General features: G+C 43.6%; 2 protein-coding genes across 4 annotated transcripts in view; one reads left to right on the top strand and one right to left on the bottom strand.

The window, feature by feature from the left end:
* PTPN4 (protein tyrosine phosphatase non-receptor type 4) overlaps positions 1–5036 on the bottom strand; it is a 167030-nt gene extending 161994 nt beyond the window's left edge. Inside the window, exon 1 of the mRNA XM_086897642.1 lies at positions 4958–5036. The gene's annotated coding sequence lies outside the window, so the exon portion shown is untranslated. The remainder of the gene's footprint in view (positions 1–4957) is intronic.
* The window catches only part of LOC111932219 (uncharacterized), a 33214-nt gene extending 20035 nt beyond the window's left edge, over positions 1–13179 (top strand). For 2 of the 3 annotated variants that reach the window (XR_015289228.1, XR_015289226.1), the window contains exons 2-4: positions 1384–1554; positions 9986–10192; positions 10954–13179. Coding sequence is in view for 1 of the 3 variants with exons in the window: in XM_086897655.1 (XP_086753781.1) it covers positions 1384–1535 (152 nt within the window). In the remaining 2 variants the exon portion in view is untranslated. Of the gene's footprint in view, positions 1–1383; positions 1555–9985 lie in introns of all 3 variants that reach the window. The other variant, XM_086897655.1, reaches the window with a different exon arrangement.
* The last annotated feature ends 949 nt before the right edge of the window (positions 13180–14128 follow it).

Below are 14128 nucleotides of genomic sequence, written 5' to 3'. Positions count from 1 at the left end.
AAGCCAACAGGTCAGGCTGTTGAAATCAGGCAGCTGATTTCTTGAGATGGGAGACCCTGAAAATCCAGAAGGGTTAAGATGCTCAGCGCATCTATAAGGCTGTGGAACAAATTTTAGGGGAAATAACAGTGCAGGAAAACTGTCAGATGTTATGGAGGAGGATGGTTGGAAGGTACTGCTTGTCTTTGAAGTTAGCAGCATTAAATGTGCACTTTAAAGATCAGTTATAATCTGAAACTGCAACAGAATTTACCTCCAACTGTCCTTTGCTGGCTGGGGGACATGAGCAGCTGCTCCCTCCAGCAAACTGTGCGTGGCTGGAAGGAGAGGTTGGGAGGTGAGGAGGTCCTAACCCATGTGCTTAATGTTCATGTGAAAAAGTCCCAAGAGGTGCCAAGCTGAGTTATCCCTGCTGCACTGACAAACAAGAAGCACTACTCTTCAAGTTTCAATAATAAGAAGCCCTTAAAGCACAACACATCCTGTCCTCTGGATTTCTAGCAAGAGCAGTTCAGATGAGCAGCCATGGGAATTAAGCTCCCTTCAGGCCACAGAGCCCACCTTCCCCCTGCTTTATAGCCCAGAAGAGCAGTGGTGATTGCTCTTGGCTGTAGTTGATGGCCTGCTGGAGGGGTTAAAGCTCTTTCCTCAGCTCTGGTCCAAGCAGACCTTGAGCCAGGATCTAAACAAAAGAGCTTTGCCTACAGCTTCCCCCAGCCAGCTTCAAACTGCAGCTCACACAAACAGTCCCTGGCAGTGACTCGGAGCAGCTCTGCTCCCAGGCATGCAACCAGGACCTGCCCTGTGCCTTGCCAGTTCAGCTAGTTGTGGAGTCCCCCTTCTTGCACCTCATGTTCTCTAAAACACAGGACACTTCTCCTGCCTCCTTTACCCCCTAGGAACCACGACAAACATCTACTAGAAATATCAGTGAGACTTGTCAGAGCCACCCCACTGCACTTGCTGCCCCACAAGCATTCACCACAGCATATGTACCAGCCCTGCTGCTCCTGTATTCCAGCTGGGGAACCACGGGCAAAAGTAGTCTATCAAATACTGTCTTGAAAGAATTAAGTTTATTCCCAAGATTATGACTTTTCAGGGACACCGCAGCAAGCAAGCTGAGGGCAAATGTTGGCCTTGCAGGGGGCCAACTGGCAAGAGCTCAGGCAGTAAGGCAAGCCTTGACCACAAGTGCTGGCCTAGAGCAAGCCATTTGAAGTGCCATTTGCTAATAAAACGAAATAGAATGAAATAAAGTGAAATAAAATAAAATAATCATTAAAGTGGCACAAAGGGGCAGTTAATAGCCCTCCTGTATTTTAAACTCTGGAAATATGGAAAACAACTGATTTAGAACCTCTGTTGTTCTGTCCCTTTTAGTTGCCAATGTCAGCAAAACTGATGAAGACAGCAGTGGGAAAGCAGCTTTGTGTGTAACAGTAATTGGTTCTGAATTGCTTGACAATTCTAATAGCTTTCAGCCGACTTGGACAAAGGGGCAAGCTATGGACACTGCAGCAACACTGAAGTGAGATAAGGCATAATGAAAAGGTGAGAAATATATTATAAATCTTCTGAATGAAAAAAACCCCTATCATCATTTTCACAACCTCTTTCTGATGTCAAGCAGGTGCCCACAGCAGGGGAGAGGAGTCTGAGAGGAACTGGTAGCACACAGGAATTCCTTCCAGGAGCCACAGACAGGGTTTCAGAAACAGTTTGCCTAAAAGCAGCTGGCACATTGCTTGCTTTTGGGCTTTGAGCCCAGGTAGAGGCTAATGAGGCAATGGAAACAGAGGTCCACCACCACTGAAATAAGTTTTCCACAAGACGCAAACCCACTGGGATTTTCGTGGTCCATGTCCCTGTACTGTCCCCCTGCAATAGTCCATCTCTTTGTTGCTGCTCCCTGGTACATCCCAAAGAGCACACCCTGCTCCTCACACCTCTCCTCTGATATTTTCCCATGTTTTTCTCTCCCTTTTCCCATTTGTTCATGTCTTTCACTCCATGATACAGCTTCTAAGCCAACTTCCCTGCTGCCTCCTTGCCCTCCATCATGTATTTTGCCTCTTGCCATATCAAAAGGCATTATGGGATTTGGCTGATCTGAAGGCACACAGGGCTAGCTGGCAGTCAGCCATCAGCAAGCAGAGGGATGGCCTTCAATTTTCCCTCAGTAGAGGCTTTAATATTATTATCTTCTATCCAGCCATAGATTTCTACACTGAGCTTATAGAAACTTCTCTTGGAAACCTCCATCTGTCTGCCTAATGTGTTTATAGGGACAAAAAATTTAGATTACCACAGGCAGACAGAGAAACAGTCAGAAGGACTGCATGGATACAGTTGTCTTAGGGAGCTATGTTTAAAAGCTAGAATGTTATATTTCTGTATGACTTAAAAAAGAAATATGTAATAAAATAAAGTAGTCTTTACTAGCTTCAAAAGAAAGATTTCTGGGGAGCTGACAGGTTGCAAATAGCTTTATATGCATTGTCTGATGTCTGGCAGGTGCCCCTAGAGAAACAAAGTCCATATTTCTACATGCTCTGTTCACTCTTTGGGAGACACTTATTCCTCGGACTGACATTTTGGTTACATTCATTCCCTGAGGCATTTTACAGGAAAACACAGGATCGTATTTGATTGTTCAGGAGGTACTGAACTTTACATAGATGACATTTAGAAACACAGAGAGCTCACGCCTGGGAGCTCCAACTGCTCTGAAAGAAGCAACACTGCTGGGCTCAATTATTTAGAAATGTAAATTTGTGATGACAGTAATACCAAAACAGAGAGAGAAGTTAACACTGCTGGATTGTACTAACTTGGCTGCAAATTGTACTGGAATTTCACAGTAAAGTGCTAAAAATGAAGGTTAGAGAAGACTTTTGAGGCAAAAGCCTGTGTGAGGAACACACAGAGGAACCTTTCTTTGGTTGCATGAAGCCAAATTCTGAGAGTGCCATAGGGAAACATCGTAATGAATGTGAAGTGCAAATGTTATAGGTGGAGGTTCCAGGGGAGATGCACCCTCCAATGCCCAGAGGAGAAGGAGCAGATGGACAAGTTGGCCAACTTTGTCCAGAAGATGGGCCATGACCCATGAAAGGTGCTGGATCATCATCACCTTGCACTTGCTTAAATGATCACTTGGGTTTCACCTGCTTCAGGCAAAGCTGCAGCCTGAAAAAAGGCACAGGCTCCTGGCCAGGATGAAAGATTTCATTTGAGTCCAGTTTGTTCCAGTGACCAGCAAATGCTGAGCACTTGGCCCCATCAGCTGCATTTACCCTGTCAGACCTGGAGTGACTGGGAAAGCATAATGCAGTGCCATGAATTTATAGAAACTGGGGACAGAGGAAGGAGCCTCAAATGTAAAGTCAATATATGGCAAGTCTGTGTAAAATACACATTTCTCACTTGCACACACAGATACACGTGTCCATATGGTCTCTCTCACTGCATCTTCCAATATATTCTCCTCCCCAGTAAAATCTCACCTCCCTTCTTCCCAGCCAGAGAGTGCAAATGGGTTTGTGAACCTTAGTACATCATTTACAGCTGCTGTAAATCTGGAGCAATGTACACTATCAGATGTGCAGGTTTCATTTATAAAGCAGGATTTATGGTTTCACTCCTTAGATCTACAGATGGGTTTTATTGTGATTTATGCCTGTGTCATGAAGGACCATATATAAGAATTACCTGATATTATCGAGGGACCTATTCTTTTTGGCCCTTATCTTTCTTCTGAAAGCAGACACTACTTAATCACTGTTAGCTATATACTGGGTAGTGTCCTTTGTGAATTACCCATATCCCTGTTTTCAGTATTATTAGCTTGTGATGTTAGGACTAACCCAATGAAATAGTCACAACAGATGCTGAATTGCAACTATATATACAATTTATAAATGGCTCTTTGGTGACTGTGTTGGTAAATTTAATTACAGTCTTTTTAAAAAAGACATTACATCAACATTAACTGAATTCCAGCCTCAAACTGAGGTATGAAAAAGGCTCTTTGAGTCCTCTGAGTAAAATATTTAGGTTTCTACTATTATTGTCAGAGACTACACCTCAGTAGCATAAATCATAAGGAAAATTTCCCATTTCTGAGAAAGGTGGAGGCCAGCTTTTTGAAAGCATTCAGCCAAATAACCACCCCTGATTTTTAAGAGCATTGTAACACTCCAGGGGATCTTGCCTGAAGAAGCAGAGTAACACCTAATAGAGTTTCCCAATATCCCATTTATTAGGCTCCCATGGTTTTTACTAGGCCTGGAAATCCAAGGGGACCTTGTCAGAATGCCTCCAGTGCTAACACACCCCCAGGAATAAGACTGATAACCTGTTTTTCTTTGAAAGCTAATAAGTCACAGGGTCCTGAAGATGTTTTGATATCTTACTCACTAGAATCACCTTTGATGGCCTGGGTCTAACAGCATATAAAAGATAACCTATGCCCCTTAGGTGGGTTTGGAACATCTACAGCAATTTCCAGGAAATACTGCAGTATTCCAACAGGTCTCTTTACTCTCAGTTATGCTAACAACCAGGTGAAGGCCCAAAACATGAAGCTCCAGCATTGTGGCCTGGTCTGTACGTGCTCCTTCAATGCCATATAGGCCTGATACTACTTTTCTCTGCTTTTGATCTGAGAGGTGGAAAATTTCTCCACTAAACAACTCCTATAAGCCTGGAGCAAGGCACTATCTTGATGAAAGGTCTTTGAATCTCCTTTGAATCCTGCTTCTTGCTGATCCCAGCATCAGGAAACTATACAAACTGTGGCATTGCTGCTGCCTTTCTGGCATCTGCACTGTTGCAAGAGAAGGGCCCAGGCGTGTTTGTGGTCCCAGCAGCACAAACAGGTCTTGGCAGGGATTGGGCTTGAGCCCAGCCTTGGTCTCAGGCACCACAGACCCACCATAAGGGAAAACCTCACCTCTAATCACACGACCATCTAGATGAGAGGATAATTGGAGCAACAGCCCTCTTCTCCCTTCCGTTTCTACCTCAGCAGTAAGAAGTGCTCCCTGGGAAGAGGCTGGGACAGTCAAAGGAGCAATCCCTCACAGAAAGCACCAGGCTGCAAAGTGTTACTGATGAAACTCCTCCCATGTGCTCTCTGTTGGCCCTGACTGGTGAGAGCAGCAGCTCTTTGCAGTGCTGTCCCATTTCAGGGAAGGTGTTGAAGTGCTTTCTAGGAGCATTTTCCTCCCTTTGTTCCTCAGGATGTTTGTGAGAGCAGTGAGGTAAGGATTATAGGGAGCACCTTCTTATCCCAGGCTCCCTAAAGCTTTTTGTCTTGCTGGAAAAGAACTTACCAGGCATTTATCCCTGTTCTTGCCTTGCCTGCCATGATGGTAGCTTCTTCCTCACTCATGCAGGAAAAGCCTGCAAAGTTGGGAATTTGGATCAATCTGAAAGATTGCAGAGAGGATGTCAGGGTCTGATGGAAAGGTTAATTTAAATTATTTTAGATTCAGGAAATTACTTTCATTATTTGAGTCCTGAGGGCTTTTTTAACATACATGTGAAGGTATGTGATATGCCAAGATTTTCATCTCAAGAGCTGGCACAGAACCCACAGAGGGTGAGACATCAGGCACAGAGCTTCACTTACTGTGGTCCATGTGTGGATGCAATCTCTAGGAAGTCCTTTTTGGGAGCTGAAGAGTGGCCTAAGCTGCTGAGAGAGGTACAGCCCTTTTGTCCGAGGTATTCTTAGTGCATGCCTACCAGGCTGAGCCTCTGCAAGGAATTAGGGAAGGAAATGCTAAATTTCTGGATCCCAAGGAGTTGTAGATGCACATGACATCCCTGAGCAGCTCAGCCTGAATGGGGTGGGAGCACTTTTGAGACCCAGAGATAAAAATGACTGTAAACATCTGGGGAGCTTTTAACAGGGAGGTACCTTTGGAGTTCATACACACTGAAAGTCTGGAAAAAGCTGCATTCAGATTTAGGCACCCACATCCCACTTCAGGTTTAAATCCTTAAGTAGCTCTGGTTCATAACACTCAAATTTACTTCAATAATTTTCTTATTCTGCGTGCAATTTCCCACTGACTGTTCCATTTGCTTTCAGGTTGACAGCCTAAAGAATCCTAGTTTAGCTACTTAGCTGCTAAGTAATATATATTTTTCATCAAAGCAAGTAGAAAACTTAAATGAGGTATATAGATTCTTACCAAAAATTCAGCTTTCAGCAGTTCTTGTTACATCCATTTAAAAAAAAAAAAAAAAGTGTAGGCAAAAGTTTTTTAAAAGTGCAGAAACTAATTTTTTCTTCAGATTCAAACAGCAATTTTAGAACTACATGACCCATTTTTAGTGCTTTCTTTTACATCTCTCTATTTTTTCTCACACACAAAAATTTAAAAACTAAAGTCTTAGCCCCAGAGGAGCATCCCACATAGCACAAGCACATGAAAGTAAGAGACTGTGATGCTCAGTGTTTTGTAGCTTTCTAAATGGGCCTAGAAACATTTACAGCCTTAGCTAATCACATTACATTTGCTTAATTAATGGGAAGAGCCTATGCTCTCAAGCTGACAGGCTTTGATAGATGAGTACAGCTGCCCTGGCTTTCAGCAGCATTTGTGACTGCTTAATGGGAAGAGGGTGGGGGACAGCAGAGGAGGGGGCAAAGCAATGAAGTAAATGTTTTGTATGCATACTGTTTGTGCTTACTCTGCTCCTGAGATGGAGAGGTAGCTCCAATCCCCGTTCGGGTTAGCTGTACCTGAGACCCAGCATTCCTGCAGCCAATTCCCTGGCACAGCCCAGAGCCATCATCATGTCCTGGGTCACCAGTCCCTGAGGGTGCTCCCACCCAATTCACATTGTTTTAGGCAGCTTGGGACAACCTTACTGTGAGATTTCTATAAATGAGAGCTAGAGGATGGGGTGAACATCAGTGGTTTCCTAAGCAGAGAAAGAGAAATCCTGCTCTAGATGGCATGGGAAATCACCTGCATTTTTCAGAGCTTCCCTGTACTTAAGTCAGAAAAACAACCTTGTCTCCTGAATTATCTACTCCATTCCCATCCAAATGACTCCTCGTGTGCCTGCGTTGCAGTACACGAGTCTGAAACACATGATATAAGCAGCTGCCAGGCCAACTGCTCAGATGATAATTGAGCCAGTTGTACACACTTTTGTACATCATACTCCATTGCATCCGACTCTTACTCACCCTGTTGCCAACTGCTTCTTGTCTATTTTCTCCAGGAAACAGACTTTATCCGTGTAATTTGCAGGAAACCCTCCCAATCCCAGCTGGAAAGTCACACTCTCTCCCACCTCCCTTCCACCACTTCCTTGAGTGCTCTAAGTTGCTCAGCAGGGCCAATTAGGAATTCAAACCAGGTAGAAAGTGAATATAGAGTAGCGATAAGAGTCAGTGGCATGATTGATGATGCTTATACATATGCTTCTGGCTTGAAAAGCAATGTCTGGGTCGATTCCAGGAGTTGGGTCTAATTTCAAAAGGATTTTCTGACAGAAAAAAAAAAAAAAAGAGGGTTAGCAGCACATGCTACAGAAAGCAACTTCCACAGATTATTCCATCCCTAAAATATCAACCAATTACTAAGAGCAAAGCGTGAGAGAGCTAACAAGAGCTTTTACTCATACTGATCCTCCTGCACCTTTACTGAAATAGGGCTGAGACTGTTTTTTCCTGTGGGTTTCCCAACATTCAGCGCTGAACTGGTCTAAGGTTTAAGACTTATTTTGTTACATATGTTAGTAATAAAGGCTTAAAATTCTGAACACCTGAATAGCTATTAATTGCAGTGAAAAAGCAAACTCTAAATTTCCCACTTGATTCAAATGAATCTGTGCAATTTTTGGAGACAAGAAGAGATTTTCGTACATCAGCCTCTGATTTTTACTGACGTCTTCTTGCAATGCCTGTGGGCCTGGGTGTTTGTGCATGGCTTCGATATAGTTAAACCAAAAAACCCTCATTCCCTGCCTGTCCTTCCTTATCAGTCAATGGCTCTTCAGTACTGTCCTGGCACATCTCCTTCTGCCATCCATGGCAGGAAGGGAACAGAAATCCTATGGAAAGATGTTGACCCAGATTTACCCTGGAAGCTGCCAAGCCCAGGAGCAACAGAAAATGAATGCAGGGCAAACGTCGAGGAAGTGTGTGGACCTGCCAGCTCCACAGTGGCACAGGCAATGAGCTAGTGGATGTCTGGATATCTGCCAGGCGAGCTGCTGGGCATCCAGAAATCCTGGGAAATGCAGAGGGACACTGTGTTCCATGCACAGCAATCCCCACGCTTTGGGAGGCATCAGCTGCCTTCTACATGTGCAGAGGTTATTCAGAGCAATCTAGTTTGGGATGCTTTAAAACATACTTCAGGACACAAAGGACTGGTTAGGACTGTACAGGACTGGGAGATCCCCAGAGGGCCAGTGCACAGACATTGGAAAAGTGGTTAAAGACAGACAAGGGAGCTGGAGGTCTCCACTAGTACTTGTTGCTGTGTATTTGCACAGCCCAAGCTGAGGCACTAAAATTAGGTGTCTGATTATGGACTGTGGTCTCCAGAGCCCCTGGAGACCACAGTCCATAATCCTGGATTCCTTGGAGAGTGTTAGCCTTTCCTGTGGCATGATCTGCAGCAGAGCCTATGCTACATGGGAGAGGAGCCCATCTCACCCAGCAACTGCAGAGGGAGCCATGGTAGTTTGGACTCTTCCCTTGCACACCTAAGCCAAGGTTAAATGAGTTAAGTTAAATGCAGAGTTAAATGCTGTGACCAGCATGTCTGTCAAAGAGGGAAAAGCCATAATGTTTATATCTTTAAGGAGGTATCTGGATGGGAAAAAATATCCTTTGTCCGTAGATGTAAGACCTGTAACCCTCACTGGGCTGCACCCCTGTTGTCCAACAAGAACCACTTCCCTCTGGGTCACACCAGGAAGACTGCTGCTCCTGGCCCTGTTCTAGCTCTTGCCAGAAGTGTAAAACATGGTTTTCATATAGTGAGGTGTCTGAATCATCCTGGGATCTGACTGGCACTTATTACACTCAGTCTGTGTATAGTGCAACTGTTCCGTGGCTCAGAGATGGGAGTTTCATCCTGCTGAGAAATGTTAACTATAGTAACATGTCCCACCTCTCTAAAGGTTTTTGCTCTGGTGACTTCTACTTCTTTGCCTTTAACATGGGACTATCCTTAGCATCAGTAGAGCTCTTCAAGTAGGTTTAGAGTTTTTAGGGTGCTGCCTGTTTTATTTTGTAATCGCTGAGCCACAGTCAGATGGATAATCACCAATGCTTCGTTTAAGGCATTGTTGCATGTGGCAATTCATTAAAAAGCCCCGGGGAACAAGAATAAGGTTTTTATTTTAAAAGCTATAATCTCTGGGACACACACAATGTTCTCTCCCAACTCAGATTTGTCACAGCCGGCTGCTACAAAGTGCCATTCTCTGCTGTAAGCCATCTTCAATGTATTGTCATTATAATTCACTACAGATTTTTTTCTTCAAGTGACATTCAAGGAGGATTGGAGTATGACAGCACATGGCAGAGTAAATATAGTTAGGGAAACATAGGAAGAGCTGACTTTTCCCAGATAGCTTGTGGCTGTTAGGCAGGAGTTTCTTTTTTGTGTCTGAAATGGGAGTAAGCCAAAAGGCTCATGGGTTTACTGCCATTTGTGCTCTTGTTCTTTGCAAAAACAAATAAAACTCTGTCTATTTTCAATACACTAGATTAAGATCTGAGTTCACATTTTGCAGGGTTTGGGAATCAAAGCAAGTCCCTGGCAGGGCCTTGTGTGCACAAAGGGGTTTGAGAGGCTGCCCATGCTGCTGCTGGGCTTTCTGGTGTGGTCATCAATGACCGCTTTGGCCCTTTCCAGGCTGCTGCATCATATGAACAGGGGGGGTCTCCAAACTTTGATTTTAGGATTTAAACAATCTCCCTCTGCCACTTATATTTCAGGCAAGAAGTGTTAAGTTCTTCCGTGTAATTACTGCCTGCCCTCCATGTGAAAGGCCCCTCTAACTCATCCAGCTGACTGAGACCCCTCTTGCCTTCAGAAAAAGCCCCTGCTCTGGTGCCACCTTACAGGCACAGTCCTGAGCAGCAGTACTGCAGTTTAGATACTACATTCAAAAGGCTTCAGCAAAGGAAAAATACTAAATGCTGGTAAGTCTTAAACAAATGGAGAATCAGTGGCAAAAACTACAACAGATTATTCCAAACTACTCCAGAAATGTGATGCAATGAAGAAAGGCTCTTATACCCACCATGATGTATAACATGGATAGAAGATGGAAAGGTAGCAGCTGGAGGAGTAAAAGCAACAGTTAAGAGAAAGGCAGATAAGAAGAAGGAAAATTATCTGAGTGCTGATTTGTGGAGGCTGTTCTCTGCTTGAAAGTACCCTGCACCAGCAATACCAAGCATTTTTTTTGGTAATGCATGCATTGGTGAGCACTCTGGATAATGTAATGGCCTACCCTAAGTCTCTGATTTGTAACTGAGTGTATATTTAGCTGTAAAGGTTCTGTGAGGGTAGCAGGTCAGGTGGACTACAGCCCCTCTGCAGACCAAGCTTCTTACTGTACTCAGTAGATACTACTTGTCCTGACATTGCTGTGGTCTTAGAGATTGAATCTCTGTTCAGCTTTGGATGGCACAAATGCAGAAAACTCTTGTTATAGGCTACCTCTGCCTGTCACTATCATATGGATGTGATCTGGTATTGCTGACCCAGTGAAGAGAGGCTCCTTGAGTGAGCAGGCACTGCAAAGCAAACAGAAAGGTGATTCTCAAAGCACAAGAAATAGCAAGATTCAGAGTATGGGCAAATAATGATAGTAAAACCCCCTTCTGTTTAAGAAAATTCACACCCATAAATAGACAAGTGATGAATTTACCTGCATAAATGTCTTTCTGCTTTTCAGGAAGATATTACCAGATGAAGACTGCAATAAATCTTGTAGCAGAATTGAATGTTTTACTGAGAGGTCATTTCTTAATTGAAATTGTCCAGAAAGAAGAATGGCTATGAGTTAAGGTATAATTGCAGGGCCACATGCCTTTTGTATGAATAAAGAAGCTGGTCACAGCTTTTCTGTCAAAATGATTACCGACTTGAAAATTATTGGTCAAGTTGGCATTTTTTGTGGAGTGTGTCTCCTTATACAGAAGTATTCTTCATTTGTGTTGCTAGAAGCCTAAACCAGTGCAAGGTCTCAGACACTTATTTCCCTTATGATATCTAACTGAATCACATCTGATTTATATTTTGTCTTGCTTTTTGAAAAGTCAATATTTTTTCTGCTTTTTCTCTCCATTGCTCTTGCCTGCCCACTGCTTATGAAGGGAGAAGCTGAGAAATAAAGCAGCCACAGAACAGAGTACCTCTCAATGGACAATGTGCTTTAGCAGTGACTGAGGGCCCCTTTGAAACCAACAATAAAAGCATCTTTTCTGTCGAGGAGTACAAGGCTCACAGGGGTAAGAGACTTTAATGACACCATTATCTTTCAGGCAATTAGGACTTGCTGGCACCATCCAGCACTGGTACAGGCACTGTTTTGATTGCACTGCAATGGCTTAGTGAAATGTAGACTGCTGAGACTTAGCAATACCATAAATCGCTTTTAATCTCAAACCACTGTGGATCAAAACGTACTAACACAGGCATAATCAGAATTCACAGGCATATTTTCTCTTTTAAAAACATATGCCTGGGAACAGAGGGCTCCCTCCTCCCATCAGCTCCCCACACACACAGGCTGTGTGATGCTGATCCTCGCGCTTCTCTCCTGACACGCTCGCCGCAGAGACGGGTCTGAGCCTGCCAGCTGTGAGCATGTTTGTTGTCCGTTGTGGATTATATTTTAATGACATACCCTAAGCCTCTTAAACTTGAACAAATGTGCATTTAACTGTCTGTGCATTTGTGCCAGTTTATAAGGTAGAGGGCCAGCCAGCTTATCCCCCAGCTTCTCTGTGAGGGCACTGTCCAAGAATTTTAATGGAGCTTTCAAAAGCCTCCCGTTATGCAAGGTGCCTTAATGGAGAGTCCTCCTGCGTCTGAAAGTTCCCTCTTGTTGCTGGACACAATGAAAGGCAAGCCATAATCTCTGTGGAGAGTGCCCAGATTTTTTCCTGTCGCAGTGTGTAGCTGGGATGCAAAGCACAGCTTGCTCCGCTCCCCTGCCACAACCAGGGGGATTCATTTCATTAGTTTGGAAAGCTATTTTAGAGAGGAGGGAGGTTATGTAGGTCATCAATTCATCCCTGCTGCCTTGAAAAAAGAATTCATTATGAAATTTCACTTTAATTAATGCAATGCACCAGCTTGTAATAATATTTCATCGGGACATCTGGTAAAAGCACATTAGCTACAGTTTAATGTTAAGACATAATTGAACAGAGCTCCTGTTGGAGCTTGGCTTTTGCAATATGTTTTACTTCTGCTTCTCCTGCAAGCTGCCAAATAAAGGAATTCTGGGATTCCCTCATCAGAAGGTGATGGACCCTGACCCAAAGCCTTTTTGACATAACAGAAAAGCTCCAGTTAACATTCACCCACTCTGAAGTGAGTCCCTGAGGAAGAGACACAGCATCAATGCTGTATTTACATACCAGGTACTACTGGTACTTCCACTAATCTATAATCCCAGATATAAAGTAGCAGCCTTGGTGTTTTGTTCCAGTTCTGTTTGAAAGGCCGTGATCAAATGGTCTTTATAAACCATTTTCTATTGGCTTAACTTAGAACCTTTTCCTGTTCTAATTATATATCTGCATAATTGTTTGTTTTAATACTTATTTGATTATCTGCTCAAATTAGTGTCAGTGCAGCAGCTTTCCAAATGCTGTATTAAATATTCACATTCAAATGGGATTTCTTTCTGCCCTTTGTTTTGTAGTGATCTGGACTATAAATGTGAACTCTCAAAAGATTGTAGTTATTTAGTAAGTACTAGGTCATGATTATTTAAATCTAACTAATAGGCTAAGGAGTCTTTGGAAGATTAATATATTTAGAAAAAGTTTGTGAACTGTTTGAAATCTGTTTGATTTGAGGCTGCTGTCTCCACTTCTCCTTTTCTTTTTTTGGGTGAGTGTTTGAATAGCCAATAACAGTAATAAAAAACATCCGCCACCAGCGCAAATGCACATTGTAGTTCCCTTTTACACTCTCCCCCTTCAGCATTTTTTTAACCATTGTTTCTGGGACAGTTTTACTCCCAGCCCTCACTGCGAAGTGACACAAAGACTGAGACGTTAGAGAAGCTTTGTCTGCTGTTTAGTTGCTCTTTGGGTTATTTTCTGCACCAATAGGCAAGAGAGCGGGGCAGGACTGATGTGGAAAAGCACAGTGTATGTACCCTTACTGTAAACCCCAGTGCATTCCCAGCAGTCCTGCTGCCAGCACCTGCACTGAACACACATGAAGGCATCCTGGGCTGTATTGACTTCCCTGCTCATGCCAGATGCCACCCACCCCCTGTGTGTGTGTGCTTGCTGCTGGACATTTTTACAAGTGGCAGGTGACTGACAGAGACCGGGCTGGGACAAGGCCAGTCCACATGGCAGGTAAGGTCATCTCTCATCACAGATGCTCTCCTGGGGTTTAATCTATGTATAAACCACCTAATTCTGGTACCACCTGAAAACACAGACAAATTGTTCCTGCCTCAGCTGGTCGATGCAGATAATTCATTTCTTGTAAATAGGTAAATTGCCCCAAAGAGATGCTAAGACCCTGCTGATGATAGAGGCATGGAGAAGACACAAGCCCAGGCCCACACAATCAAATCAAGGCATTTACCACTCTCCAGGGAGCAGCAGCAGCTCTGCCCCACTTTACAGGGCCTGTGGTAAAAAGCTGTTGCAGACAATAGACACCTGGGCAGTAACAAAATGTTGTGCTATGGCTAGACTGACTTTCCAGTGATTTTTCAGTGCTACAAGTCCCATACTGGTTACAGTAAGAGGAAATCCAACTTAGACTGTTGGTAGACTTGACTAAGTCTGCAGTTTGGCATAAAACATAAGAAAATAGGCAGTAGTCTGGAGCATTGGTCAAGCTGGTGCCAACTCCTGTCTCAAGAAGCAGAG

Source organism: Cyanistes caeruleus, chromosome 7, assembly GCF_971803275.1.
Source record: "Cyanistes caeruleus chromosome 7, bCyaCae1.hap1.1, whole genome shotgun sequence".
Taxonomy (NCBI): domain Eukaryota; kingdom Metazoa; phylum Chordata; class Aves; order Passeriformes; family Paridae; genus Cyanistes; species Cyanistes caeruleus.
This window is presented reverse-complemented; position numbering and strand designations above follow the sequence as displayed.